The 27,868-nt window shown below is 50.4% G+C and overlaps 1 protein-coding gene across 2 annotated transcripts; it reads left to right on the top strand.

The window, feature by feature from the left end:
* Positions 1–819: 819 nt before the first annotated feature.
* On the top strand, positions 820–27,150 carry Fbxo41 (F-box protein 41). Of its 2 annotated transcripts, XM_004849859.3 has the most exons (14): positions 820–1,112; positions 10,925–11,043; positions 13,366–14,407; positions 16,331–16,556; positions 17,034–17,107; positions 17,353–17,711; positions 18,320–18,561; positions 18,756–18,871; positions 18,987–19,139; positions 19,329–19,424; positions 21,092–21,210; positions 21,384–21,542; positions 22,869–22,984; positions 23,121–27,150. In XM_004849859.3, exons 3-14 carry the CDS (start codon positions 13,503–13,505, stop codon positions 23,181–23,183), a joined length of 2,628 nt encoding a protein of 875 aa, XP_004849916.1. In that variant the 5' UTR covers positions 820–1,112; positions 10,925–11,043; positions 13,366–13,502; the 3' UTR covers positions 23,184–27,150. The 2 variants fall into 2 exon arrangements, with proteins under 2 accessions (XP_004849916.1, XP_012929477.1); XM_013074023.3 differs by lacking the exons at positions 820–1,112; positions 10,925–11,043 and having other exon boundaries at positions 13,371–14,407; positions 24,907–27,150.
* Positions 27,151–27,868: the final 718 nt, after the last annotated feature.

A 27,868-nucleotide genomic window follows, 5' to 3' on the forward strand; every position in this document is an offset into this window, starting at 1 on the left:
CCAGCCCTGATGACTTCCTCCAAGCCTAGGACAGCCAGATTGTTTCTGCCTCACCAGCTGAATAGCCTTAAGCTAAGGGTGGCGGCACCGTACGTGCTCCAGTCCTATGAAGTTTGGTTTCTATCCTAGTCAAGTGGTGGGTTTAGCTGGGAGGGTAGTAGGGCCATGTTCCCTGCATTGCTCCTCCTTCTGTGTCCAGAAGGGTATTTGTGACACGAGGACACATGTTTTAGGCAACACCTGAAGTGTAGGATTGAGTCCGAATATATGGCGGGACCTAACCCAGCCGTGAACGCCGCCAAGAGGGGATTGTCCCAAGAGGACTCTGGGAAGACTTCGTCTGACCGGAGGTCGTCTAGCCTACGACCCAGGCACGCTGCTCAAGAGGCCGCTTGAGGATCAGGGCGCATTTCCCATCCCCTTTTCGGTCAAATCCTGAGGTGGGCGGTTCTGTAGACTTCAGATCAGGCGAGGGCAGGCCCAAGCGGAGTGGTAAGGTTAAGGGCGAAGAGACCCTGATTGAAGGTGGGCAGCAGACGCCACAGCTGGAGATGCGAGGGGCAGAGAAGTGAGTGCACTGGGTAGTTCCCGGAGGCAGGAAAATTGGTGCCCGGGAGTGGCGCGGCACGAGCGGTCTCTGCACCCTCAGGGCGGCGCCGCGGACCCCTCCCCCACAGAAGCCACCTTCCGCGGAAAACGTGGGGTCCCGGCGCAGCCGCTTCTGGCCGCCTCTGCCGCTCCCCCAGCTCGCCAGAGAGCCCGCCCAGGAGGAGGGGCCGACTCCGCCCCACCTCCGCGCTGCCGCCCTCCCCCTTCCCTGACTGTCCTCCAGCCGCGCGCCCCCTTCCTCCTCCCCTCCTCCTCCATCCTTCCCCCACCCGGTTAGCGCGCCCCTCCCGCTGCGACTGGCTGGAAGGCTCGGCCGCCCCAACCCGAAGAGGAGGCGGGGGCGCTAGCCGCGGCCACCCGAGGCTGCGGAGGGGAACGCGGTTTGAGGCCCCGAGGCGGCCCTGCGTCTCGACCCGGCACTCGGGGGCTGCCTCTGCCTCTGCACCCCCACCCAGGCCCCCAACCCAGGCCCCGGTGCCTGGCCCCACTGCGGGGTGGAGGAGGTAAGGGCGAGTCGCGGAGGGCTGCGGACCGCTCCCAGAGAGGCGAGGCGGGGAGGACCCCGGCCGCTGCTTCCTTTTCCCCCTCCTTCTCCCCTCTGCTCTCCGGAGGCCGGGGAGGCCTCCCAGCCCAGAGGGATTCTGGGCAGGCCCGGCCAGAGGCTGGAAGGGGTTAATTTAAGGAATTGAAATCAGAACGGTTTGAGACCAGGCTTCCCCTCCCCCCTCTAGCCTGTAGCTCCCAGAGCCTGTTTGGGGGTGGGTGGGGGCGGGCTCCAGAACCCCACTGGGCCACTGGACCTTGGAGAGCCGGCGACAGTGGGACGAAGGAGGGAGAGCCCCCCCAAATCCCAGCCCTGAGGGAGCGGGTGGGAAGGGCTTGGTGCTGAGGCCTGGCTGGACACCTGTGCGGGTGTCCGTACGTGCCGGTGTGCACGTGTGATACTCGAGGTGTGCATGTGTGTGCACGCATGTTTTTGGCTCCTCACACCCTGGTGCCTGTGAGGGTGACTGTGCCCACAGTGTCTCTGGATGTGTGGGCCCCACTGCATTGCTTTGCGTGTGTGTGTATGTATCTGTGTGTGTGTCAGACAGACAGACAGACCATGCTTGTGCCGCCTGAAGCCTGCCTTTTAGTACTGCGTGGGGCCTGCTCTCTTTCCCTTAGGTTGAGTTTGCAGCAAGGGACCTAGATGGTTTTCTGATTGTGGGATCCGGGTGCTGGAGCCTGTGTGTGTGACCTTGGGAGGTGTGTGCATGTTTGCTGGAGCAGGAGAGGGAGAGCTTAGAAAGCAAAAGGCAGAGTCAGGACTACCAGAAAGCAGAGGACTGGCTGCTTTGGCCCTTGTAGGTCCTCACCAGGCTGGAATGACTGTTCAGCAGGTACAAGTGTTGGGGCCACAACCACAGGGCCAGGGCCCAGGGTTTCTAGGAGGTCAGAGGGATTTAGAGTCAGGGGCATTTTTTTATTCTCCAACCACATGGGCATAATGGGAGTATAGATACCTCCAGCTGCCTCCCCATCCTTAGAATACCTCCACCTGCTGGCAGCTCCCTCCTCAAAGCACCTAGAGCTTCATTTCTTTGGCTTCTAAATCCATGTAATAACATCCAAACCCTCCTCCCCTATTTTTGTAATTTCTGCCTTTTCTGTTCCTTTCCTGCATGTGGATTTTATATGGAAAGAGGGAGAAAGCAGTTGGGCCCTGGAGGCTAAGTGGGAGGGAGAGAATGACCTGCGGTCATGGTGGGAAGCTGGGGCCAGATTTGAGCATGAGGTGGGAACCATCCAAAAACGAACTACAAACTTCAAAATTTTACCTATCTAAATTTGAGAGGGAAAGAAAGAGAGAGGGAGACACTGAGGGAGAGAGAGGAAGGAAGGGGGGAAATAATTCACAGTTGTTTTTAGATCTAAGAATGCCTAGCTTGATTTTGTTTAGGAATATTTATAATGAGAAGGAGGTGACCATTGTTGAAAGGTGACTGCTATCCTGCTTTTTCATTCCCTAGACCTTTCTGCCTCTCTGATTAAGATTTATTCATTCAACAGATTCATTGAGTACTACTGTGGGCTCATCTGTGAATAATTCAGGGTTGGTATGATATTCTACTCCTAGCCAGAAGGAACATAGTGCTGAGACTAAGAGCATAGTCAGGTAGTGCTGGATTCAAATTCTAGTCATGGTTTCAGGCATTCACTGATATGTAATAAACCAATACAGAATTTAGAGACTTTGAACAACAATGACTTATTACTGTATTTCTCATGGTCTATAGATTGGCCATGACTGTTGCTATGGACTCTGCTGGTCCCACTTGGAATTTCTCACACAGCTGCATTCAGCTAGGAGACTGGCAGAAGTTGAACATCAAAGTGGCTTTTCATCCTCTAGGTTTCTTTACACATAGCCTCTGTTCATTTAGTAGTTTAGCCTGAGTTTCTCTTGGCAGCAGGATCCCAAAAGGGACTATCCTAAGAGGACAAATTCTACTGCTTACCAAGCTTGTGCCTGCATCAGGCTTGCTAGTGTCCCTCTGGCCAAAGAAAGGCACATGGCCAAGCCCTGACTCAGTGTGACAGGGGGCCACATAAGGCAAGAATACTGAGAGGCATGGCTTCCTGGAGGACCCCAAAGCAACAATCTGCTATAGTCCTCACTGGTTTTGAACAAGTGCTTAGGGCACTCTGAGCCCAAGTTTCCTCATCCTAGCATGGAAAAAATCCCACCTACTTGGCACTACTGTTGTGAGGACAAAATGAGTAGCATGGTATCTGACCATGATAATTATGAGATAAATGTCCACTGCTTTGATTATTAGGCTGCAAGTACCCTCGGGGCACAACTGTCATTTGTTTTTATATATCCATTGTCTAGTATGGGCCTGTGCTTGACATTTTTTGCTGGGTAGATAAGACAGAATGAAGCAGACAAGCTCTAGACCATGGAGCTCAGCTAGAATGAGTCATAGTGTTGAGGAGACAAACATTCTGACCTCCCAGTAAGTCACTAGCAAAGATAGGAAAGCACCTGTTATCCAGGATGATTCTGGGACTCACTTAATTGTAACCACTTCATCCACTTCCATGATGATGAGTAGCAGAATGTGCTTAGTTACATGAAATCAATCAGTTTGTCTGTTATTCAGTGTGATTCCTCTAAGAAACATACTGATGTCTATCTACTGTGTGTGAGAACAAATCAGTTGCATTGTCCGTGCCTCCAGTGTATATGTAGGAAGGAACCTAATATTCCTGCCCTATGTGTTATCCTTGAAGAGCTATGGTAAGGAGTGACTCATGCTGTGATGTGATTGGAACTGGATGAGGGGATCAGGGAAGGATTTATGGAAAAGGTGGCATTTGAGCTGGACCTGCAGAATTCACCAATTGGAGTAGGGAGTCCCAGGAAAAGGGACCACCATGAGCCTAGACTTGGAGATTGGATGGCACCTAAGGTAGAGCAAAAAAGCCGCACAGGGCTCATTGAGGGAGGAAAGGAGAGCTACCAAAGCTTGGCAGGTGGATTTTACTTCTCTAAACATGGCTACCCTTCAGAGATTGTTTTAGAGTAAAAGCAACATGATTGGATTGATACTGGCAAAAAAACTTTGGAAGCCCTGAGAATTCGACACTGGAAGACTGGAGATCCCAGGTGGAGACAGATAGATAGAATGAAGTCTATAAGTGGTCTAGATGGAAGAAGATATGGGTCTGAACTTGGATACTGGCTACAGGAAAAGGAAGAAGTAGAGTCATATATTTAGAAGATAGTGTGGTCAATAACGATTGATGAGATTTGACTTTGAGACACAAGATGGGGTCGCTCTCCAGGGTGCTGAGTAGATGAGCTGTTGGTTGCAATGGAAAAACATATGAAGCAAGTTTAAGGATGTGTACTGTAGTATTGTGAGTTCGTTATTAGCTATATTGAGCTTTGAGCTGCCAACATTTAAAAAGCGCTCTTTTTAATTCTCTGCCTCTTTACTGGCTGCTTCTAAAAGCACTTTAAAAAAAAAAGAATTACTATCAGTTTCAGGTCTAAGGCATTGAGTCATTTGTGCCTTAGACCAGTGCAAGTGATAGTATAGAATAGAATTAGGTTGTATCTAAGAAGGATTTAAATATGTTCAGGTCTCCCTCTCTCTCTCTCTCTTTTTCTTTTTCTTTACTTTTTGTACTGGGAATCAAACCCAAGGAGTGCCAGCTCTTTTTATTTTCATTTTTCAGACAGGATCTCACTAAGTTGCTGATGCTGGCCTTGAACTTGGCAATCCTCTTGCCTCAGCCTTCTGAGTAGCTGGCATTACAAATGTGGGCTATCATGCCCAACACATCTCTTACCTTAAAAATGCTTCTAGATTCTCCTGTGCTGCCTCCTCCCCTTCACAGTGGAGCTTTTGTGTCCACTCATTGCCTTACCTCACTTCTCAACCCACATCAGCCAGGTTCCTTAAAGAAGCCTTCTTGACAGTCACCAGTGGGCCTGTCCCACTTCTTCTCTTACAGGAGTTGTCAGCATTATTCCACTGTTGCCCACCCCTTCCCTCCCTCACATCTTCTCTCCCTAAGGTTCCTGTCAGAATTTCCAGGTCTGCTATCAGTGGTGAGGAATTTCTTCATTCTCTCATGCTCTCTCTCTCTCTCTCTTGCTCTCTCCCACCCTCCCTCCCTCCCTTCCTCCCTGAGGATCCATCTTCTCTCCCTGCTGTCTTCTCTCTGCACTTCTCCCTGGCCCTGCTCATCCACTGTCATTTTTATGATTAAGTTGCCAAAACTGTATTTTAGGCTCTGTGTTGCCCAGCCTGTACCAAATAGCTTTACTTCCAAGGCCCATTGGAACCTCAGACTCATGGAATCCATAACCAAACTTGTGATATCTCCCCCAAAACCTGACCTGTCCTCTTCCATTTCCCTTCTTACTGAGCCACATCTCCATCTACCCAGTGGTTCAAAACTCAAATCTGGGGGAAAAAACCTGAGGCCTGAGATTCATCCTTGATTCTCCCTTTTCCTCTTGCCATAGTCATTCTGTCATCAGGCCTTCAAAACTTTCCTTCCTTAGTTCCCTCCACATCCATCTTTCTCTCCATTCACACTCTTGCTACCTTGTTTAATTTCCACTTCTAGGGCTGGCAGTGTAACTTACTATAACTTACTGTAGCACATATTTAGCATCATGCACAAGGTCCTGGGTTCAATCCCCAACATCAAAAATTTTATAACAATAAAAGTAAAGTATTTCTTTTCTTTTCTTTTCTTTTTTTTTTTTTTTTTTTTGGTACCGGAGATCAAACTCGGGTCCTTGCACTTTCACAGCAGGCGGTGAAACAACCTTGCTAAATCCCTGGCCCAAGTAAAGTATTTCTACTTCTAATGTTCCAACAACTCTTCCTGACCTTGGCATTCTCTATTTCATCCTCTAAAGTCGAAGTCTGGTCAAATTCTTGCCATCCATTTGTTTTTCACAGTTATTGAGCAGCTCTCCCATTCCAGGCACTTTATACATGGTTAGGAAAATAGCAGAGATTGAGACATATGTCTCTACCCTCATGGACCATACATCTTAGTTCTCTAAGGAAGGGAGGCATACTCTCTCATTTTCTTTGTCTTTGTACATCCTACTCTTTTCATTGTCTTTGTACATCCTACTTCATTGGCTTGGAATGCTTTTGTTCTCTTCCTGGTCCTTGTAGTTGCCACTCTTCACCTGGCAGTTCTACTTTGTTCTTCAAAAGTCAACTTAGATTCTACCACCTCTGGGGGTTCTCAGTCATTCAGTTCCTTGAGCTAAGTTAAGTGTAGAATCCTGTGCCAGCTACTTGCATAATGTTTGTCTCATGACCACATTGTCTAATACATCAGTCTGCCCCAGGAAATCATAGGTTACTTGAAGGCAAAGACTAGATCTTATTTGACTGTGTGTCTTCATCATACCTAGTGAGGAGGAAGAAGGTTGGGTGTTTCTATGGCCCTGAAAGATACCACCCACAGGAAAGACCTGTTTAGCACTTAGTCAAGAAGGACAGGCACATCGCCCTGACACCAGGCTGACTATATATTACAGGATAACCTTGTTCTTGAACAGCTGTGTGTGTGTGTACACTGAACTAATATCTGTGGTCACTCTGCCAACTTCATCAGTTTTGTCTATAGTTACTAGTCTGTTCAGGTTTTCTATTCTTGAGTCAATTTTGATAATTTATATTTTCCTAGGAAAGCATTTAGTTCATTTGGATTTTTAAGCATTTAGGCCAAGAATTGTACCTGATAGCGCTGTCATAATTAAAATTGTCCCCCCCACCCACTTTTCCAAAGGAATGTTTTATTTTGTTGGTATTTTCAGAGCACCATCTTCTGGCTTAACTTCCCAAGGCTGCTTTTGGATTTTAATATACCCAAAGTATAATGAGATTGGAGCAATTACCAACTATTTATTTTTATTTTAAAAAAAAAAAGGTTGGGCCGGGGATTTAGCTCAGTGGTTTCGCCACCTGCTGCGCAAGCGCAAGGACCCCAGTTCGATCCTCGGTACCAAAAATAAATAAATAAATAAGTAAAGTTAAGGGGCCGGGGATTTAGCTCAGTGGTTCTGCTGCCTGCCCCACAAGCTTAAGGACCGGAATTCGATCCCTGGTCCCAAAAAACAAAACAAAACCAAAAAAGAAAGTTAAGGGCCAGGGATTTAGCTCAGGGGTGCTGCACCTGCCTCGCAAGTGCAAGGTCCTGAGTTCTATCCTGGGTACCGAAAAAAAAATATTTTTAATAAAATAAAATAAAAAAGAAAGTTAAGTCTAAGGTATTTGTGCAATATACTTAGGATTTTCGAAAAATTAGCCAAGTGTCACCAATGGGGCAAGTACAAAGAAGAAGAGCAATGTGCCGATGAAACAAAATTATCCACGAAGCTGAGTGTGGTGGCCCACACCTGGATGCCAGCTTCTTCAGAGGCTGAGGCGGGGGGTTACAAACTTGAGGGCAGCCTGGGCAACTTAATGAGACTCTGTCTCAAAATTTTAAAATAAATATATAAAAAGGGCTGGGAATGTAGCTCACTGGTAGAGTACTTGCCTATCATGCATTAAACCTAGAGTTCGATCCCCAGTGCCACACGGTGTGGGTGGAATTGGCCGTGAGTTATTAATTGTTGAATCTAAAAGATGGGTTCATAGGGATCATCACAACATTCCATTTTTTAGTATATTTGAAAATGTCCATAATGAAAACTTATTTGTTTTGAATCCCTATCTCACCATGCACACCAGAAATTTCTACATGGCTTAAAAATCCAAATGTAAAAAAGAAACTCATATATCCTGAAGTGTTTGTGTGCTACCAAGTCCTTTTCAGTTTATGATTATTTGTTTGAAGTACTAGTTTTTTTTCAAATCTGGAATTTTAAAAAATGAAGTCACAGATAGCAAAAACAAATGTATCTATATGTAATCTTAGGATAGTGACAGACTTCCTAAGCATGACAAAATCAGAAATCATAAAGATTTTTACTAAATCATATCTTAAAACTTTAGCATATCAATAAAAACCATAAACAAAAGTAAAAGCCAATCAACGTACTTGAGAAAATATTGGCAGTATATAAATGAGTAAGGATCAATATTATAAAAAACCTTTGCAAATCAATAAGTTAATGTGAATGTTCAGTATAAAAATGAACAAAATAGTACATAGGCAAGTCACCAAAGAGATATAATGACTGACAAGTGTAAAGAAAAATGTCCAACCATGATAATTAAAGAAATCCAAGTAGGGCCGGGGATTTAGCTCAGTGGTTCCACCGCCTGCCTCAAAAGTGCAGGATTCCAAGTTTGATCCTCACGACCAAAAAAAAAAAAAATTTTGTGGAGGAGGTAGACTGGGGATATAGCTCAGTGTAAAGGCCCTAGGTTATCCAATCCCTAGTACTGCAAAAAAATAACAATAATAAAGTGTGTTAAAAGCATTCCAAAGAAAAGCCAATAGCTCTTTATGGTTAGCAGAGAGAGAGAAGAATCAAGATAGCCACTGGTATGGCTGGGAGAACAGTGGCACTGCTGAAGGAAACAGGGATGCTGAAAGGAGTGGATGAGGGAAAGTCTAGGATTTGTTTTTATTTTTATTTTTATTTATTTTTTATTTTTTGGTACCGGAGATCGAACTCAGGTCCTTGCGTTGCGAGGCAGGCGCCGGAACCACTGAGCTAAATCCCTGGCCCTAGGATTTGTTTTTGACACTATGGGTCATTGTGGTCACCTTGAGTCTTCTTACAGAAGACCAGCAACTGACTCAAATGTTTTAAGCTACGAAAAAATATATTGCTCCATGTAACTGACAAGTCCTGGGTGGAAGTTTCAGGTGCATCTAAATATAGCTATTCAAGTGATATGAGCAGGAATTTTTTCTTCTCTCCCAAAAAGAGGTCAGAAATGGCCATAAGCAGCTCCACAGGCTCCTGTTCTGCCAGCTGAGCATAGGTCCTGGGGTGCCTATACTGGCCTATGTGTGCATTACTGACCTGATCGCTAATGGAACAGATTGAGGGTCACATGTGCTGTCCTAGAGCTAATCGCTGCAGTCCCCCATCCAAACCCATTCATAGTGGGGAAAATGGTTCTCTAAGGGAAAATTGGGGGTCAATCCACAAAGAGGGACTACAACTGAGCAGCAAAAACAATAAATGTTTTAATAAACACTACATTCCACTTCTTAGCTTTTTGAGATCTACACAGACCTTCCTAGGTAATTTTTAAAATATTTTCCTGTTTATCATAATGTAACCATTCCACACAAGACTTAAAGCATGGCTATACCATCTCTGGAAGGAACCATTCCACATCCTCAGCTCCAACTTAAGACCTTAGGAAGGCCTGTCTGTTTGGTTAAGTATTAAACTAGCCCCTTAGGGTCTTTCAGTTTGTGGCCAGACTACCATGATAGAGGGAAAATTAGACAGCTGAAAGAAAAAGTCTCCTTGGAAATAGCCCAAGTGCCCATCAACTGGAAACTGGATAAAGATGTGGTTTTTTAATAAAATGGAGTACTACTCAGACATAAAGAATGAGAAACTAGACATTTATAGCTAAATGGATGCACATTGAGGCGATACTCTTAAGTGAAATAAATAGGACACACATGTGTAAATACTGAATAGTTTCTCTAGTGTGAGAAACTGAAAGTGTAAATAAGGATTAAAATGATTAAAACGAATAGTTGATAATTTGAAATAGGAAGAAAAGGTCCAAAGGGTAGGGGAAGTGGGAGGGGAAGGAAAGAAAAAAATGAAAACAAGGTTTATGTAAATAGGGAAGGGCGCACAGGTAATGGGGAAAAAATAAGAAGCAAGATACATCATATGTACAGGTACAAGCACCCAATGATAAATGTAAATGTATTGTATACCTAAGATGTACCAATAAAAGAATTTAAGCAAAAAAAAAAAAGTCTCCTAGAGGCAAGGGGAGGACAAACATTCCCGCATTGTCCACACCCTTGACTGAAGGGCAAGAAAGGTTCCCTGGCTCTCCAGCCAGTTGCTCTGCTTCTGCTATCTCTGTCTTGGGGCTCTGTGGCCCCATATGAGAGGGCATTAAGGGGTTAAGGTGTAGGGGGAGATGAGGGCACAATCTCAGGGGTGAGTAATCTTGCTTTTGCTTTCCAGGTTTGTGGGATTTCTGGCAGTACCGTTCCATTAATCACTAGGAGGCTTCTCAGTCAATTTGCATTCGGTCATCCCTGGAGCTAATAGCCAAAGCTAAAGACCTTATTGAAAGTTACAATTCTTTTTTTGGTACCGGGGATGGAACTCAGGTCCTTGTGCTTGTGAGGCAGGCGGTGGAACCACTGAGCTAAATCCCTGGCCCTGAAAGTTAGAATTGTTGAATGGAGTCCCTGGTGGTGGTGGTGGTGAGGGAGGAGAGGGTTGTCTGTTAGCAGCAGGCTCACGTGCTCCACCCATCAGGAACCCAGGGTTCTGGGGCCTCTCAGTAGGCCTCTGCCTCAAGGCAGTACAAATCCCTAGACAGCTGGCCGTCCTGGAGGCAGAACACTTTTCCCCTTCCTTCTCCAGATAGGTCTCAACAAAAGGCTGCTTATAATGGAAACTTTTGTGATGCCAGGGCACAGCAGGGTCTGAGGAGTCAAGAGGGTTTCAGGCCGCAGGCTGCTCTCCCTTTGAGTTTCCAGCCTCCCTCTCTGCTTGAGCGGACTAGCTAGAAGTGCCGAACTGGCTCTTAATTATCTCACTCTAAGCCGTATTGGGTTACTGGCCTCAGGCAGAAAGGGCCTCTCCTAGCAAGCCATTTTCTTCCTCTGCTTTCAGATGAGCCCCTGTCAACCAGAGTGTGTGTCTTTCTTGCTGGACCTGACTGAGGCTACAGGAGAGATCACACTGCCAACATCCTGACATTTTCCTATAAATCTCCTAAAGTTCCAGTCTTGGTAGGTACATGGCCGCAGCTCCAGCGACTGTGAGAAATAGTTTAGTCAGCTGCTTTGCTGCTGTATGATGGGGTTCACCATCTTCTGAGTGGGCAGTGGGGGAAGCCATACTCTTATGCCAGTCTTTTTAGAACTTAATTGAAAAGAAAATTTTGTCTCTAATTCCAATTTCTTGAGTAGGACTTTTTTCCTGGTATAAGGACAGACCCAACTGTAACTACAGGTAGGTTAGGCAAAAAGGGGAATTGATTCATTCACATAATTGAACAGGCCGGGGTTTTATAATGTCTGTAAGAAATTCTCTCTCCATCTCAGTTTCACTTTTCTGAGTTGGCTTCTTTCCCAGGTGGCTCCTCCCAAAAAGAGATAAAAGATAGCCCTAGTACTCTGATCCTCCCCAACACCTTAGAAACCTGAGCCCAAGGAGGATGCTTCTCCTCTTAGTAGTTCCAGAACAGTCTTGGGGTTCATTGGTTCAATTTGGGCGCTTTATGCCCATCCCAAGTCTCTGATCATCTGGCAATGTCACAACCCCCAGGACACATGGACAGACTGAGAAAGTGGCCAAGGAAGGTGGTTCCCCAAGGTCAGAGCAGGGTGCAGATACTATGAAAAGGACTGGGTACTGGGTGGGAAAGGGAAGAGTTATCTACCCATACACCCATGTGGAAATGTCGAAAGAATTCAGGAGCAGATCAGGACGGAGAGATAGAGCTGACAGTCAGCAGCTTCCAAGTGTGAGTGAATCTGTGGGAGTGAACCAGACTGCTGGGGGGGGAGGGCACAAAGAGATGGTAATTTTCGGAAGGCAGAAAGAATAGGAAGTCACAGAACTCAGGAAAGTTCAAACTGGGTAGCACTGTGGCCATTTAAGAAGATGGAGGGACCAAGGAAATGAAGACCCTTGATGTAACTGGATTATCCAGTTAGTAGCTGGTGGTCTGGAATCCTGAGGAGCACAATGACAGCAGAGGGTGTTGGAGCTGAATGCAGGCTATTAGGAAAAGGACAGCAGTAAGAAAGAGGTTAGAGACCCCACAAGGAGGGCAAGGGTGACAGGAAGCCAGAGATGGGCAGAGAGGAGCAGCAGGAGTTGAGAACGAAAGGGGCAGGGTGCCATAACGCACTTGTGCCAGAAAGTGTGGGGAAGACAGTTAATACTGCTCTTGGAGTAAAAGTTTGGCAGGGACACTTACTGGAAGCCTACCTAAACATTTCCAGGTCTGCAAAGAGGACCTCAGTGGCTGGAGTAGCAGGGACGGTTGGGTGTAGTGCAGACAGGAATAGGACCTGTGACACACACAGTTTCATAAGTGCCACGGTACCAAAGTCTAGTTTGTGTGATGGGTGAGGTTTGCCAGAAATGAAAGTAAGCTGAAAGTAAGCATCTTCTTGTTTGTTTTGGTTTTGTTTTTTGAGACAAGGTCTCACTATGTAGTTCAGGCTGGCCTTGAACTCACTATGTACCCCAGACTGGCCTCAAACTCACGATGATCCTCCTGAGTGCTGGGACTACAGGCATGTGCCATCACACCCAACAAGCATCTTCTCTTTAAGGATTTTTTAGATGTAACATACATTAAGTACATACAAGGCACTAATCTTAGGTCCATCTTGGTGATTGTCTACATATGTAAGCACTACTCTGATCAAGATACAGAACATTTCAGCATCATAAAAGATCCCTTCTGCCCTACCCAATCCATATATCCCTGAAGGATAACCTCTACTCCGACTTCTGTCGTTATCAATTTTGTCTGTTCTGGGACTCCGTCTCTATGGAATCCTGCAGTATGCACTTTTGGGTCTGACTTCTTTCCTGAAACACAAAACTAAATGAAATCATCCATGTTGTTGTGCATATCAACAGTTCCTTTTCTTACTAGTGGATAGTAATCCCTTACGAATATATCACCATTTATCCATTCTATTAGTGATGAGCACTTGGGTTGTTTCTAGATTAGAACCATTACAAACAAAAGTCCGGGGCCAGGGATTTAGCTCGGTGGTTTCGCCGCCTGCTGCGCAGGCGCAAGGACCCGAATTCGATCCCCGGTACCAAAAAATAAATAAAAATCCGCAATTCCTTAAAAATTTTTTAAAAATAATTTTCACTATCTTATTCTGATACATGTACAGGCCCTCGCACCAGGTACCATCTAGAGCAGGCCACCACTTCTGGGCTGTCTGGTCATTGGACACCCCTGGCCCCACCAGTTTCCTGGGAAAGTCAGTTTCCCCTTGAGTGGCGGAAGACGAGCACCGCGCCTGGGAGGGGTGCGTGGGATACCAGCCTCCTAAGACTTACTTCCTCTCTTCTAGCCACCTCAGACCTAGCCACGGGCCCCCTGAGCCTTCCTGATCCCGCAGCGGGGCTCACCCACGGCCCCCCATGAGTGCGCCTGGCTGACCGGCAGGGGGCCGCGGTGGAGCCGGCACACCGCGGGGGCAGCGGGGCCATGGCCTCGCTGGACCTGCCGTACCGCTGCCCCCGCTGTGGGGAGCACAAGCGCTTCAGGAGCCTGTCGTCGCTGCGAGCGCACCTGGAATACAGCCACACGTATGAGACGCTGTACATTCTCTCCAAGACAAACAGCATATGTGACGGCGCCGCAGCAGCCGCTGCCGCTGCCGCTGCGGCCTCGGGATTCCCCCTGGCGCCCGAGCCCGCCGCCCTGCTGGCCGTGCCCGGCGCCCGGCGTGAGGTCTTCGAGAGCACATCCTTCCAGGGCAAGGAGCAGGCGGCTGGGCCAGCGCCCGCCGCACCACACCTGCTGCATCACCACCACCACCACGCGCCCCTCGCCCACTTCCCCGGCGACCTGGTGCAGGCCAGCCTGCCCTGCGAGGAGCTGGCTGAGCCAGGTCTCGTGCCCGCCGCCGCCGCGCGCTACGCGCTGCGCGAGATCGAGATCCCCCTGGGGGAGCTGTTCGCCCGCAAGTCTGTAGCGTCCTCGGCATGCTCTACGCCACCGCCCGGGCCTGGGCCTGGCCCTTGCTCCGGGCCCGCTTCCGCCTCGCCCGCATCCCCCTCGCCAGCCGATGTGGCGTACGAGGAGGGCCTGGCACGCCTCAAGATCCGTGCGCTGGAGAAGCTCGAGGTGGACCGGCGGCTGGAGCGGCTGAGCGAGGAGGTAGAGCAGAAAATCGCCGGCCAGGTGGGCCGGCTGCAGGCTGAACTGGAGCGCAAGGCTGCGGAGCTGGAGACCGCGCGGCAGGAGAGCGCACGGCTGGGGCGTGAGAAGGAGGAGCTGGAGGAGCGCGCGTCTGAGCTCTCACGCCAGGTGGACGTGAGCGTGGAGCTGCTGGCCTCGCTCAAGCAGGACCTGGTGCACAAGGAGCAGGAGCTGAGCCGCAAGCAGCAGTGAGTACTGTCGCAGTGTGTCCCTGTGTCACCTTGCCGCAGCCACCACCCCGAGTGTCTGCATGTGGCCATGGCTTTGTAGTATGGGATCTGTGGTGATGAGCATGGAATGGTGATGCCCGTGGGTCCAAGAGTGTCATAGTAGTGTGTGTTTGGAACCACGTGCTTGTCTGTGAAGACTGCCTTGGTTTTTGTTTTTGTTTTGTCACTGGGGATTATACACGGGGCCTTCACATGGAGCCAAACCTGAGCCTCCCCCACTTTTGAAACAAGGTTTTAGCAAGTTGCTAAATTGTCCTGGCTGAGCTCAGATTTTCAGTCCTCCTGCCTCAGCTTCCCAGAGTGCTGAGGATTACAGGCATGTGACACTGTGCCTGGTTTAAATACAATTTAAAGTATTCCTTTTGTGTGTGTGTGTGTGTGTGTGTGTGTGTGTGTGTGTGTGTGTGTGTGTGTGGTACTGGGGATTGAACCCAGGGCCTCCATCTGACACTGTTACACCCTTAGGCGTTTTTTATTCTTTATTTTGATCCTCCTGCCTCAGCCTCCCAGAGTGCTGGGATTACAAGTGTGTGCCACACCATGTCCAGCTGACTGCCTGTTTCTTGTCCTTCTCTGTCCCAGCCAAGGCCAACACCTGCATTTGGGCACCATATCATCTTCCCTTTTGCCTGCTCAAAGATGGCCCAATTTTCCCCTCTCCTGTTTCCTTTATCAGATTTTCCCTGACTATCTCATCATTTGCTACTTCCCCTTTCCCTCTCCTCCTTACAGAAAAAACTCCTTGAAAGTAGTTCTTATACTCTTAGTCTCCAATTTCTTTCTTGGGGTTTTCTCTAGAACCCACTCTGGTCAGGTTTCCACCCCCACCTCTGTCCTCAGGTCACTTCACGTTGGTGAGACCAAGTGTTCATCTTACTTAGCCCATCAGCAGTTGACTCAGCTGATCCTTAAACACTTCTTCACTTGGCTTCCAAGGTGCTGTCCCTGGATTTCCTTGTCTTTTTGTCTGCTCTTTCTCAATCTTTGTTGGCTTCTCCTCACTTCTTCAGTCTTATAGGATGTAGGATTATGAACTATGTAGGTGTTTAACTATTTCCATTTCGATATAAACTCTGTGAAGGCAGAGGTTTTTCTATTTTTGTTCACTGAAGTTTCCCCAATACCTAGAACAGTGCCTGACACCCAGAAGGTGCTCAGTAAGTGTTGAATAGATGTGTGAACAACCGTGGATGCCTTTAGGAGAATATACTCAGGGAACTGTAGATGTGCAGTATGTTGGTGCAGCTTCCGGTAGTTGGTACAAACTCTGCTTCTGCGTCTGAGTGTGTTTCTCTATGTGTTGATGTGACAATGTATTTTGGAGTGTTTCTGAAAGGATGTGTATCTTGAGTGTCTGTGTGCCTGTGCCTCCAAGTTTCTTTGCACGTCTCAGACTAAGTGTGTGCCTGAGAATGAGGATGAGATGAGGACGTGGATAAGAATGTATGGGGCTCCACTCAGGGCTATGTATTGGGCCACTTGTTTGGACAAGTGTACATGGCTGTGCGTTGAGGTCACAGGTAACTGAGTATGTCTCTGTGTTCCCATGTGAGCCAGCGTGTCCTGGTATGGAATGAAGGTGTAGGTTCTGTGTGTGCCTGGAGGTGGTTGTATATAGGACTGTGTATGCCTCCAAGTATTTCTGTGTAGAGCCAAAGTGTTCTGTCTAGTTGTGTGTTTAGGGCTAGGTGGAGTATGAGTGTGACTCACTGTGCTTGCATTTCTGTGTGTGTGGCATTTGCCTGTGTGCGAGGTCTGTTCTGCAAGGCTCTGTGTGACCATTAGCAGCTGGGCCGTGTCTTCCCACTAGCCACACTGTCCTCCAGAGGGTGGGGGGCAGCCAGGCTGAGGCCCTGGGGTAAGAGACTGCTCTGGGCCCAGGGAGGTGGTGCAGATTGACCAGTTCCTGAAGGAAACAGCGGCACGGGAGGCAAGTGCCAAGCTGCGACTGCAGCAGTTCATCGAGGAGCTCCTGGAACGTGCTGACCGAGCTGAGCGCCAGCTGCAGGTCATCAGCAGCAGCTGTGGCAGCACACCCAGCGCCAGCCTGGGGCGTGGAGGTGGGGGCAGTGGTGCGGGGCCCGGGGCCCGGGGCCCAGGCAGAATGGTGAGTGCCCCCAGCCTCTCACCTGGCCCCCACAGCCTGCGCTCACAGACAGCCTCACACCCCCTGGAATGCTTCCCCTTCTTTGGCTCTTCCCTTGAGAGCAGACCCAGGACCAAAGTAGGGGGTCTAGGAACAGGACGCCTCTCTGATTGGGCAGGAGTGCAGTCTCTGAAGCAATAGCAAGGTGTGGTCCAGCAGCCCAGCCCTCAGAGGTCCATCTCTGCCCATCTCTGCAATTTTGAGCCCAGGAGCCACAATCCCGGGTCTGGGTGTCGGGTGGGTGTGGGAAGGGTGCTGGTGAACCTGCCTGTTGGGGCTGTCTGTCTGTCCATTCGTCCATCTTTCCCAACTTTTTTCCTTCTTGTCTCTCCTTCCTCTCTTCTCTCCATCTTATGCTCTCTTCCTCCTGACATTGCCTGCTCATCATCTTGCCTCCTCTGCCTACCCTTCCTTTTCCACCTGCTCTGGGGTCCACAGCGAGAACACCACGCGGGCCCAGCCATGCCGAGCACATATGCGGTGTCCCGGCATGGCTCCTCTCCCAGCACAGGGTAAGCCTTGGGTTGGGTCTGCCCCACACAGCCCACCCTTAACCTGGAAAGAACCTCGGGCCTGTTGAGGGCTTGCCTCCTCCTGTGCCATCCTCCATGGGTCACCTGTCTGCCTTTCCATACTCAGAGGGAGCTGTTGGGAAGCAGGGTGGATGGGTTGCTCTTGGCTAGTGGTAGGGGCAGGGTGGGGAGCTCAGGCAGCCTGGTGCCCCTCATCCCTCACCATCGGGTCCACCCTGCCCCAGGGCTTCCAGCCGTGTGCCAGCTGCATCCCAGAGCTCAGGCTGCTATGACAGTGACAGTCTGGAGCTGCCCCGGCAAGAGGAGGGGGCCCCTGAGGACAGTGGCCCTGGGGCTTTGGGCTCACGGGCCCAGGCTACCAACGGTGGCTCAGAGCGGTCCCAGCCCCCTCGCAGCTCAGGCCTGCGGCGCCAGGCCATCCAGAATTGGCAGCGCAGACCCCGCCGACACAGTACTGAGGGAGAAGAGGGTGATGTCTCAGACGTGGGCTCCCGAACCACTGAGTCAGAGGCCGAGGGCCCCTCGGATGTCCCTCGTTCTGGGCCTGCTATGGCCGGGCCATTGAGCAGCTGTAGGCTCTCAGGTAAGTCCTGGCAGGGGGTAGAGAGGCCACCTTCCCCAGAGTACTGGGCCTCCTCAGGTGACACAGGGCGGAGGCAGTGAACTTCCAGGGCTCCTGCATCTCTTCTCCTTTTGCCCCAGACTCGCTCACCCCTCTTACAAAGTAGAGAGACTCGGGTGACAGGGATGCAGTGGCACAGGGTGCTCAGGTCTGCCTCTAAAGGGGTCATTGCACATGGTGGGCCTAGTAACATGTAGAGGAGAGTATCTGGGTGCCGACTATAGACTCCGAAGCCCCTGGCACAGTGGGGCAGAACCCCTCCCATCTGCACCCAGAGCATGCAAATCTGTGAGTAGATTAGGAGGTTCCAGGGTCAGGCTCAGGGGTGACCCTTAAAAAGGTTTACATGAGGAAGGAGCACCTTTTCTTAATTTGTAAAATTAGGGCCATGGTACCATAGAGGAGAGGAAAGCCTCTGCCCCTTGTCCTCCCGCTCAGTGCACTAGTCCCCAGGATGGTCTCTCATCCCCATTCTTCCTGCAGCTCCTATCCTGCCCCAGATCCTGGGTTACAGTCTCACACTGGCCTTTAACTTTCCACTGTCCCCTTTGATTCCCTGTATTCTGCAGCCCGCCCTGAGGGAGGCAGTGGGCGAGGTAGGCGATCGGAGAGGGGTAGCCCTTCACGCTCCAACGAGGTCATCAGCCCAGAGATCCTCAAGATGCGAGCTGCCCTGTTCTGCATCTTCACCTACCTGGACACACGCACACTGCTGCATGCCGCTGAGGTCTGCCGGGACTGGCGCTTCGTGGCCCGCCACCCTGCTGTTTGGACGAGGGTGCTGCTCGAGAATGCCCGAGTCTGTTCCAAGGTGCTTGCCCCTGCCCTGCTGGGAAGCCACCTTCCCCTCTGGCAGAATCTGGACCTTGCAACCATTATAGCACCCTACCTCCAGCCTGGCCCTCCTAAAAGTGCTTTCACGGGGCCTTCTACTTTGGCAACGGTCCATCTTCAGCCAACCAAGTTCAGGCCCATTTTCTCCAAGAACCCTCTATCTCTCCACAGTTCCTGGCAATGCTGGCTCAGTGGTGCACCCAGGCCCACTCACTGACACTGCAGAACCTTAAGCCCCGACAGCGGGGCAAGAAGGAGAGCAAGGAGGAATATGCCCGCAGTACCCGGTGAGGCCTGCATGGGGTGGGTGTTCCTGGGCCACAGACATGCAACCACATGGAGGATGCTTCCCAGGGCAGGAGGTGATCATAGGCAGTTCCTTGACCTCTTGGTTGTCCCCAGGGGCTGCCTTGAAGCAGGGCTGGAGTCCTTGCTAAAGGCAGCAGGGGGGAACCTGCTGATCCTGCGCATCTCCCACTGTCCCAACATCCTCACTGACCGTTCACTCTGGCTGGCCAGCTGCTACTGCCGTGCCTTGCAGGCCGTTACCTACAGGTGGGTCCCCCCACCAGAAGTAAGCCCATGTACTCTTGGCCTTGGGGCTCAAGGATCCCTAGATGCTGCATGACCTTCCCCCAGGTTCTCAGGCAGAAGGACCTAAGAGCTCTGTAGCCCAAGGGAAGGAACCCTTGGCAGGAGCAGAAGCCACCACAGTGGGCCCCTCCAGTTTTTTCTTTTCAACAGGAGTGCCACAGACCCTGTGGGCCATGAGGTCATTTGGGCCCTGGGCGCAGGCTGCAGAGAGATTGTCTCCCTCCAGGTGGCACCACTTCACCCCTGGTGAGCCCACATGGGTGGGTGGAGAGGGGACATGGTTGGACCTGGTCTGGGACTAAGGACTGAGCAGATCTGAACCCATTCCGTAGATTGCTGAGACAGACAGACTTGCTCACATTTATAATCTGTGCATTGAGGCTTTGAGAGCAGGGCTTTGAAATCAGACCTGGAGTTCTGCCCTAGCTTGCAGGCAGTACCATTCTGGACAACCCAACCATGTTTCAGTTTCTCAGCTTGCAAAGTGAAGGTGATATTAAATCCCTACCAACCTTATTAGGGATGTTGCCGACTCCAATGAGATCATATCTCCAGAGCCTGCAGGGCTCACAGTAAGTGTTCAGTAAACACTAGCTAAAAACCACCCAGGTTTGTTTGACATGTGACAAATGGTTTAGGGACACTGTTTAATATACAAGAGCTGGTTTTTGGAGAATCCAGGATGTGAAGTTATCCCTTACTTTACTCTGAGCTCCTCAAACTACCATGCTTTTCTGCTCCATGTCTTGCCCTTCAAGCCCTGTCTCCACATGTCAGCTTCTCCCAGACCACCCAGTGTTCCTTCACTAACACTTTGGTGGAATCTGTCATAGCACTCCTGCCTTAACTCTCACTACACCTAGTCCTGTTATCATCTATTTTGCAATCTTTTTTTTTTTTTTGAGACAGGGTGTTGTTATGTAGTCCAGGTTGGCCTCAAACTCATGGCGATCCTCCTGCCTCAGCCTGCTGAGCGCTGGGATCATAGGCGTGTGCCACCATGCCCAGCTATTGCAGTCACTTCTGTTTCAGTCTCTTACAGTGTAATCACAGTTCTCAGCAGATCTGCTGGGATTAGATCTGCTTAGTCTTCACCAGAATCTAAATGTCCATTTCTGTGTCCCTGGTATCAAATGCATGGCAGATGCCAAAGAGTTGTCTGCCACCTGCATGAATGTTGAGGGATGGTATTCAGGAAAAGGGCAAGTCTGATGTGGAGTGGGGCAGGCAGAGCCAACCAAGTACAGAGAGGAAGGTGGGGCAAGACCAGGAAGGGCCCTTGCTAAGGGGTCTAGGTTTTTGCATTTTATCTAGAAAGTAGTGGGAAGCTGTTGGGGGATTTTAGCTTTTTAAAAGGGGATTAAGATCTGATTGCTGGGCCGGGGATTTAGTTCAGTGGTTATGGCACCTGCCTTGCAAGCGCAAGGTCCGAAGTTCGATCCCCAGAACAACAACAACAAAAAGATCCCATTGCTAATGTTCTGTGCAATAGACTGTGCATGCTTTGAGGATAGGGACCCTGTCTATGTTGTTACTACTGCACCCTCAAGGCCTGGCTCAGTTGTTCTGTCATAGCAGACACGATAACCATATGCTGATTGATGCTCTTGGGTGGCTATAGGAATGAATGGGCAATGTCAGCAGTGTGGAACATTAACTGGCAGGGAGACTGATAGTAATCTAGATGAATGCCAGTGAGGGTCTGAACTGTGGTTCTGTAGTTACTCAGGAATCAGAAGCTGCAGGATATAGTAGGTGAGGGGGGAAGAGTCAGGGATAATTCCAGTTTCCTGTCTTACCCAGCTGGGTTGTTAGTGGGACACTTGCCAGAGGCAAGGAAGGGTCCCCAGGGAGCACATATGGGATGCCAGGTATCCAGAGGCCTCTCTGATGGCCCCTTCTCCATTCTCCAGCCAGCAGCCTACACGGTTCAGTAACCGCTGCCTGCAGATGATTGGTCGCTGTTGGCCCCACCTCCGGGCCCTGGGGGTTGGGGGCGCCGGCTGTGGGGTGCAGGGCCTGGCATCACTTGGTGAGTTTTTCCTTGGGACTGGGATGGGGAGTGATGAGAGCCAGGCAAGAGTGCAACTCTGCCCTGTAAAATTCCACATGGGCTTGAGCCAGGGTGGTGGCAGGGGACCCAGGGTGCTAGGCAGGAGGTGACCTGGAGTTTGTCAGCAAGGCCTCTGTTCTTCCTCTTTCTAGCAAGAAACTGCATGCGGCTGCAGGTCTTGGAGCTGGACCACGTGTCAGAGATCACCCAGGAGGTGGCAGCTGAGGTCTGCCGAGAAGGCCTGAAGGGACTAGAGATGCTGGTGCTCACAGCTACCCCTGTCACCCCTAAGGCCCTGCTGCATTTCAACAGTGAGTAATCTGGGAATGCAGGGCAGGGTAAGGCTGTCACCCATCACCATGCCCTGCAGCAAGTAGCAAAACCAGTTCCCTATCCCTCCTAATCAGCAAGCACCAGCGCTGGGGGTACATGGACCAGGGTTCTGTTTTGGCTTTGCCACCAGTGCTTCTGAGGCCAGTGTGGTGTTTCAGATCCTCTGGTATCTGGTGTAGGTAGTTCCACAGATACCTGTTGTGCTGTGCACTACCACTGGCCTCGTGTGAGTCTCTAGCCAAGACAGACAGGTTAGGAACAGGTTTTGGAGCAGGACTGCCCTAGGTTCCACATCTGGCTCTATTCCTCATTAGCTGTGTGACCTCAGGGAAATTACCTCTCAAGAGTCCTATATTCCCATCTTCTAAGGTAGTACCTTTTAGAGACCGAGTGTCCAAATTGCAACCCAAAACCTTCAATTAAACCTGAATACCGAGGTTGTAGTTTAGAAAAAACTCATGTAACTCATGATGTTATCAGAGAGGGCGCTGCATGCTAGTTGTGGTACACGTATCATAGGTTTGCCATCATGCTTCTAGAAGATGGAGGTGGTGGGAGAGTAAAGGTGATAATGTGTATGAGGCCCCCCAGGACAGTTCTTGGGGTAAGGACTTCTTTCTCCCTGGACTCCAAATCATGCTTCCTCTGCCCACCTCCCTCATACCACTATTTTCAGTCATTCCTCTGCCTTCAAAGTGAGGACATAGGTGCTCAGCTTAGGCCACTCCTGCCCAGTTGAGACCATCATCCATGACCATGCAGCCCCTGGGAGGCCCTGTGCCCAGATTTTATCAGCTTCAGGACCCTCTTCTCCACTCTGCTTCAGCACGCCCTGAGGTGAAGGCACTAATCGGCCCCTGAAACTGTGCTTTCCTGGCCCCTCAGTCTCTACCTGCCTGCTCTACTCACCTCACCCTGACTTTATAGCCACGTCCAGCCCCTTACGTCCTTTGGTCCCATGGCAGTTTGCTCATCATCTTCCCTGTGTGCCAGCCCTACCTCAGCCACTTTATTCCTTGTAAGTTATTTCCAAGTGCCCAGGCCACAGCTGTCTCTTCTGCTGGACAAGTTGCTAGAGCCTCTGAGCAGTTGACTCTCACCTGCTCATCCTACAAAAGTGCCATCATCCACCTTCTCCCTCGTCCAGTTGTGCCTTGGCCAGCACAGGCTTGCCATTTATGTTCCCAGTGTCGAGTATACAATTGTTCCTCAGTGAGGGTCTGATTTCATTCATTAGTGAGAGGAGAGGAGGCAGCCCCATTACCCAGGCCAACCATTGGCCTCCCTTACCCACCTTTTCCCAGGCATTTGCCGGAACCTCAAGTCCATTGTGGTACAGATTGGAATTGCTGATTACTTCAAGGAGCCCAGCAGCCCTGAGGCCCAGAAGCTGTTTGAGGATATGGTGACAAAACTCCAGGTGAGAGATTAGCTTTAAGACCATCCAAGACCCCGAGTGAAATCCATAGGCTAGGGCTGGTGGCCTGTAAATGCATGGCAGGAAGACTTTACCTGCCCAGTTCCGAGAGACAACTAACCCAGGGTCTGGTCTGCAGGCCCTGCGTCGGAGGCCCGGCTTCTCTAAGATCCTGCACATCAAGGTGGAAGGCAGCTGCTAACCCGGGTTGGGGGCGGCAGGGCCCCTTTCAGCCCCATACCATGGCGCTCTTTGGACTCCAGAGGGACCCTGGTTTGAACTGGACCTTCAGTGGCCTAGTATTGCTCCAGCTTCCAGCTAAGGGTTGAGTATCCTGTCCTTCTGGAACAGTGGAGCTACAGGCGTGACCGAGGGCACTGCCTCCCAGGGGCAGGAGCTTGGACAGAAGCTGCCCTCCAACCCCCACCCCATCCCCAGCTGGAGCAGGCTTCTGCCACAGCCATAGAGGAGCTGTCACCACCAGCACCTGGTGTCATCGCATGGAGGATCTGCAATAACAACCCAGAGGCTCCTCAGCTGCTTGGGCAGGCCTTTTCCTCCTGAGACCCTGTCCTATGGTCAGAGGCTTCTGCCAGGCCCCAGGCCAGAGGGGCTCCATGAGGCAGCTTAAGACTTGGCAAGGAGGGCTCTCTTCCACCTACCTGTCCCAGCTTGCTGTAGGACCTCCCTTCAGACAGCTCGCTTACGCTGTAGGTCCACATTCTCCAGGGTTACCAAGAAGGCCTAGGGCACTGTGGTCAGCTGAAGGCCTGGGGTGGATCTACAGCGGAGTGGGCTTGGAAGGGGGGAAAAAAGTTACCCAGAACTTCTCCCTAGGATGAGATCACACCTATCAAAGGGTGAGGGGAACTGCCAGGGGGAGAAAACTTACTATAGACAAGACTCTTCCTTCCAACCACCACATACCCCACAACACAACTGGGGCTAAATTCAAAGCTAAGAGGTGCATGTTTCTATACTTACCATTCATTCCCAAGGGATCTAAGGGAGGGTCAGGTGCCAGCCCTGGGAGGCCTTGTCTGCAACAAGAAGGAATTTCCTTCTAATACAGGTGCTTGGGCAGGAATCCATGGCCTTTGGGTTCCAAGGCTGCCTAGGAGGGTTACTGGGCTGCCCACTCAGCTGGGGCCTGGAGGGTGACATGCTTGGCTTCCTTGTCAAGTTAGCTTGCTGAGGATATGGTTGTGGTCAAGGAAAAGCATCCTCAATGGACTTCCCCTTTTGTCATCTCCACCAGCCAAGGGTTGAGTCTGCAGTGGAGTCTTTACCTCGGGGCTGAGAAGCCACAGAATGCCAATGGGGCTTTTCACTGGCCCCTTTGCACAGTGCCCAAAAGACAAGGTTCTGGCTCCAAGACTCCAAAGACTGAGGCTCCTCCAGTTCGTCTCAGAACTCCCACAGTGGCTTAGAGGCTGAGGGTCTTGCCAACCTTCAATTTGACAGTTACTTCAAACATCTAAGCTAAATCCATCTTAGGGCTGTTTCCCTTACTCCTGTGCAAGATCAGGTCCCAGCCTTAGCCACAGGCTGCTAGTCCTGGCAGGAGTTGGGATCCTCTCCTTTCCTAGTCTTCTCCAGGGACCCATCTCTGCCACAACTTGGCTTGGACATCAAAACCCAGCCCTGAGTTACCTTGTAACAAGTCCTCCAGTGCTACCGGCTCTGGGGCTCAGCAATGCACCTAGCTCCCCTAGTGCTTTTTTCTTCCTGTGGCTTCTTCTGTCCCTGACCTTTGAAGACCTGAAATGCCAAGGGTGTCATGTTGGCAACTTCCTGTCCAGTCTTACATGAAGCCTTTGCTGTGTGGCCCCTGCCCCTACCCCCTAAGGCTGCCTCCATCAGTTCCCACCTCCCCACTACCCAGTGGTCACAGGAAAGAACAGCACAACTTTCCTCTCCTCCAGGGCCCTGAAAGGAAGGTGGAGATCCACTCAGGACCTGGGTGTGTCTGTCCTGTCTCACCAACTGCACTCCTATGGCCCCTGCTCCCTCCGATCCCAGGACTAGAGGTGTTGCCCTCCCTGTTTCCTGGACAAAGCACAAAGGAATGCCCTGTTTGGTCTAAGCCTACCCAACTATCGGATTCTGGTTGCCTGAATACAAGACTCTGGGCAGTTTCTCCCAGGGTGATAACTCACTGGAATGCCTGATACCAGCGCTGGGGAAGGAGGGCACCAGTCACAGGCACTAAACAGGAGTGGGGAGATGTGGTGCTAAAAGGACTGATGTTAGCCTCTTTACTCATTCATTCCCAGAGCACCAGGGATGAAAGGGAGACAGACTCCTCTCCTGCCAGGTGCAAGTATGCCTCCCACAGGACTCCCTCCTTCCACAAAACCCACCAAGTTCTCCCTTTATCTTCTGGGGCTGAATGAAAGCTATGTGGGAGTACATGTTGCCTGCACAAATGCCAGGTCCCAGCTTCTCCTGTACACCCATCACTGGACTGGCAGTCTTGTGCACACTGGCCTTCATGCACATGAGAACAGGCAACTTCGCAGCGCCCACCCTGATGCTATTCATTTGCTCTCCCTAGGGGGATAAGTCCTGCTACTGAGTGGGAGCTTTTGCTTGCTAGGGTGCTCCATTTACTCACTTCCTTGGCAACCACAGACCTAGAGCTCAGGATGGGGAACTGGGACACAGAGCCTGGCTTATTTATAAGCACCTCATCCCACCTTTACCCACTCAAAGGGAGCCCTTCTTCATATCACACCCAATAGGATGCAAAAAAAAAATCTGAGAGGGAAAATCAAGGGAGGCCCTGAGCAGGGACCCCAAGTCTGTGGAGCAGTCCCATGGGTGATGGCCACTGGTGTCCCTACTACTACTAAACCTGCCTTACAGCCCAGCCCTGGCACCTAGTTTGGCTTGAGTACTCCATGCCTCACTCAGCCTGCTTTCCCACAGCACTGGCAGGAAGCAGTGATGAACATACACAAATCCCTGCAGGAAATAGACTAAATCCCCACTCTCATTGGCCAAGACTACAGAAAGATCACAGCCACTCAGTTTTCCTCATCCTATGATGCAGAGGTTGAGTCAGGTCCTCAGGAATTGCTTCAAACAAGAAAAGGAAAAAAAGAGCTTGCCCACTGCCAAACCCTGCTGTTGCAAAGTTTGGCGGTAGTCCTTTGCCTTTGGGTTCTACTTGCCCCTCAGCCCTGGCCTCAAGTATTTTGAGATAGGAGGGGAGCTCCCTAGGCCCCAATCCCTCTAAGGCGCTAAGATGAAGACCTCTCCAGAATGACTACTGGTGCCAAAGACCCAGTTCCTGGCAAACTTGGAGTGGAAATAGAGGTGGTGAGTGGGGTATGGCCCGAGTGCCCAGAGGAGTTAACTCCCACTGATGGGATCTGTCCCCACCTGCTAGTTCTCAATGAGTGTTAACTTCCCTCTCCCAGGGGCCTGACACCTCTTTTTACCCCTGGTGGCCATGCTTTCTCACCCAGCCGTGTTCCAGGTCTGCATCTCTGTATATAGTGCTATGTATTGTGTGTATGTATTTATTACTGGACAAGTGTGCTCATCTGCAGCCCTTGCCTGAGGATAAGGTTTAGGACTGGGTGAAGATCAAAACACTAGGGCCTTCCTCCCCAACTCCTTGGGACCTTGGCCAATCTCAAGACTGCCCTGACAATCAGGCAGGTGCCCCATTGCAAAGTTAAGCCTCCTCTGCCACCCCAGCAGGGATCTTGTATCCAGAGCAGAGGCTGGAGGTGATCAAGCCTGCCTCATGGCTATCACCAGTAGGCCTGGCTGTAGAGGGCACTGCTGGTGGGGACCTCCACAATTGGCCCCTAGGCCCTACATTCCCCACAGCCACGCTGCCCTGAGCCTGACCGTGAGAGGATACTTCCCCCACCCCAAGCACATCAGGTAGAGGGGTGGAGAATAGCTTTTGGTTTTACTTTTATTTCTAAAGTGGTGCCTGTACCTCCAGCCCCCAGGGGGCCTTCCCTGGCCCCACTTCTCTACCCTACCCAGGCATTGCCATCCCAGCACTTTGTTCATTACCCACTGATGCCCTTTGCCGAATGTACCTGAGTGTGTATGTATTTAAAAAGGACTCATGGGCATCACAGAATTTATTGCTCTGTATCCAATAAAAGATGGTGAAACTGGTGTATCTGCCCCAGGAAAGTAGACATCATGTGGCCATATTTATGTCATTCTGTAATCACAGCCTTTCTGCAACTAAAGTGCACTGAGGTAGGAAGGCAGCTGATAATTCCATAGGGTGAATGAAGAATTGATAAGACCTGCCTCAGGCCTGTGAAGACTGCTGCAGGAAGGCGATCCAAATTACTGCCAAGCCACAGCCCCACCTGCTTTCAGAGTCTGCATCCAGCCTTGGAAGAAGTCATTTCTCTCACTGGGGAGAAGCCACCTTCGAGGATAAACCTAGCACAAGAACAGCAGGAGTTTACCACCCTCAACCTCCCTTGCTGGTTTGGCTACCTCAGAAGGCACTGGCAAACCAATTAGGCTTTACCTAGGGGACACCAATTCACTAGCATAGCCTGTCCTGGACTTACCCATTTTGTAAAGTGGGCTTGTGCTACAAAAATAGCTGAGAATAGATATTCAATGACTCAAGGTGACATATCATTTGCCTCCAGCTCCAATAATTACGAAGAACAGCTTCAGCTACAAGATCAGCTATCAGGACTTTAATTGAGGTGGCTGTTAAGACTCCGCTGGATTACCACCAGTTTATCTGTGCCAGTCATTCCAAATTTTGACTAGTCACATGAAAGCATTATGTACCTATAAGGTCACTGGTGGCTGAACAGAAAAGACTGGTAGATGCTCTTTCAGCCCCCTTCTCAATGTACTTGGGAGGTCACCAGATTTACGGGATGT

Source organism: Heterocephalus glaber, unplaced genomic scaffold, assembly GCF_053883595.1.
Source record: "Heterocephalus glaber isolate CG9 unplaced genomic scaffold, H.glaber_assembly_v1.0 deba00001496, whole genome shotgun sequence".
Lineage (NCBI taxonomy): Eukaryota > Metazoa > Chordata > Mammalia > Rodentia > Bathyergidae > Heterocephalus > Heterocephalus glaber.

Excerpts from the sequence above, each read along its gene's own strand:
- Fbxo41 (XM_013074023.3), top strand. The coding sequence starts at position 13,503 with ATGGCCTCGCTGGACCTGCCGTACCGCTGCCCCCGCTGTGGGGAGCAC. Across the intron at positions 18,872-18,986 it reads GAATATGCCCGCAGTACCCG|GGGCTGCCTTGAAGCAGGGC; the intron begins GTGAGGCCTGCA and ends GGTTGTCCCCAG. Across the intron at positions 19,425-21,091 it reads GTGGCACCACTTCACCCCTG|CCAGCAGCCTACACGGTTCA; the intron begins GTGAGCCCACAT and ends TCCATTCTCCAG.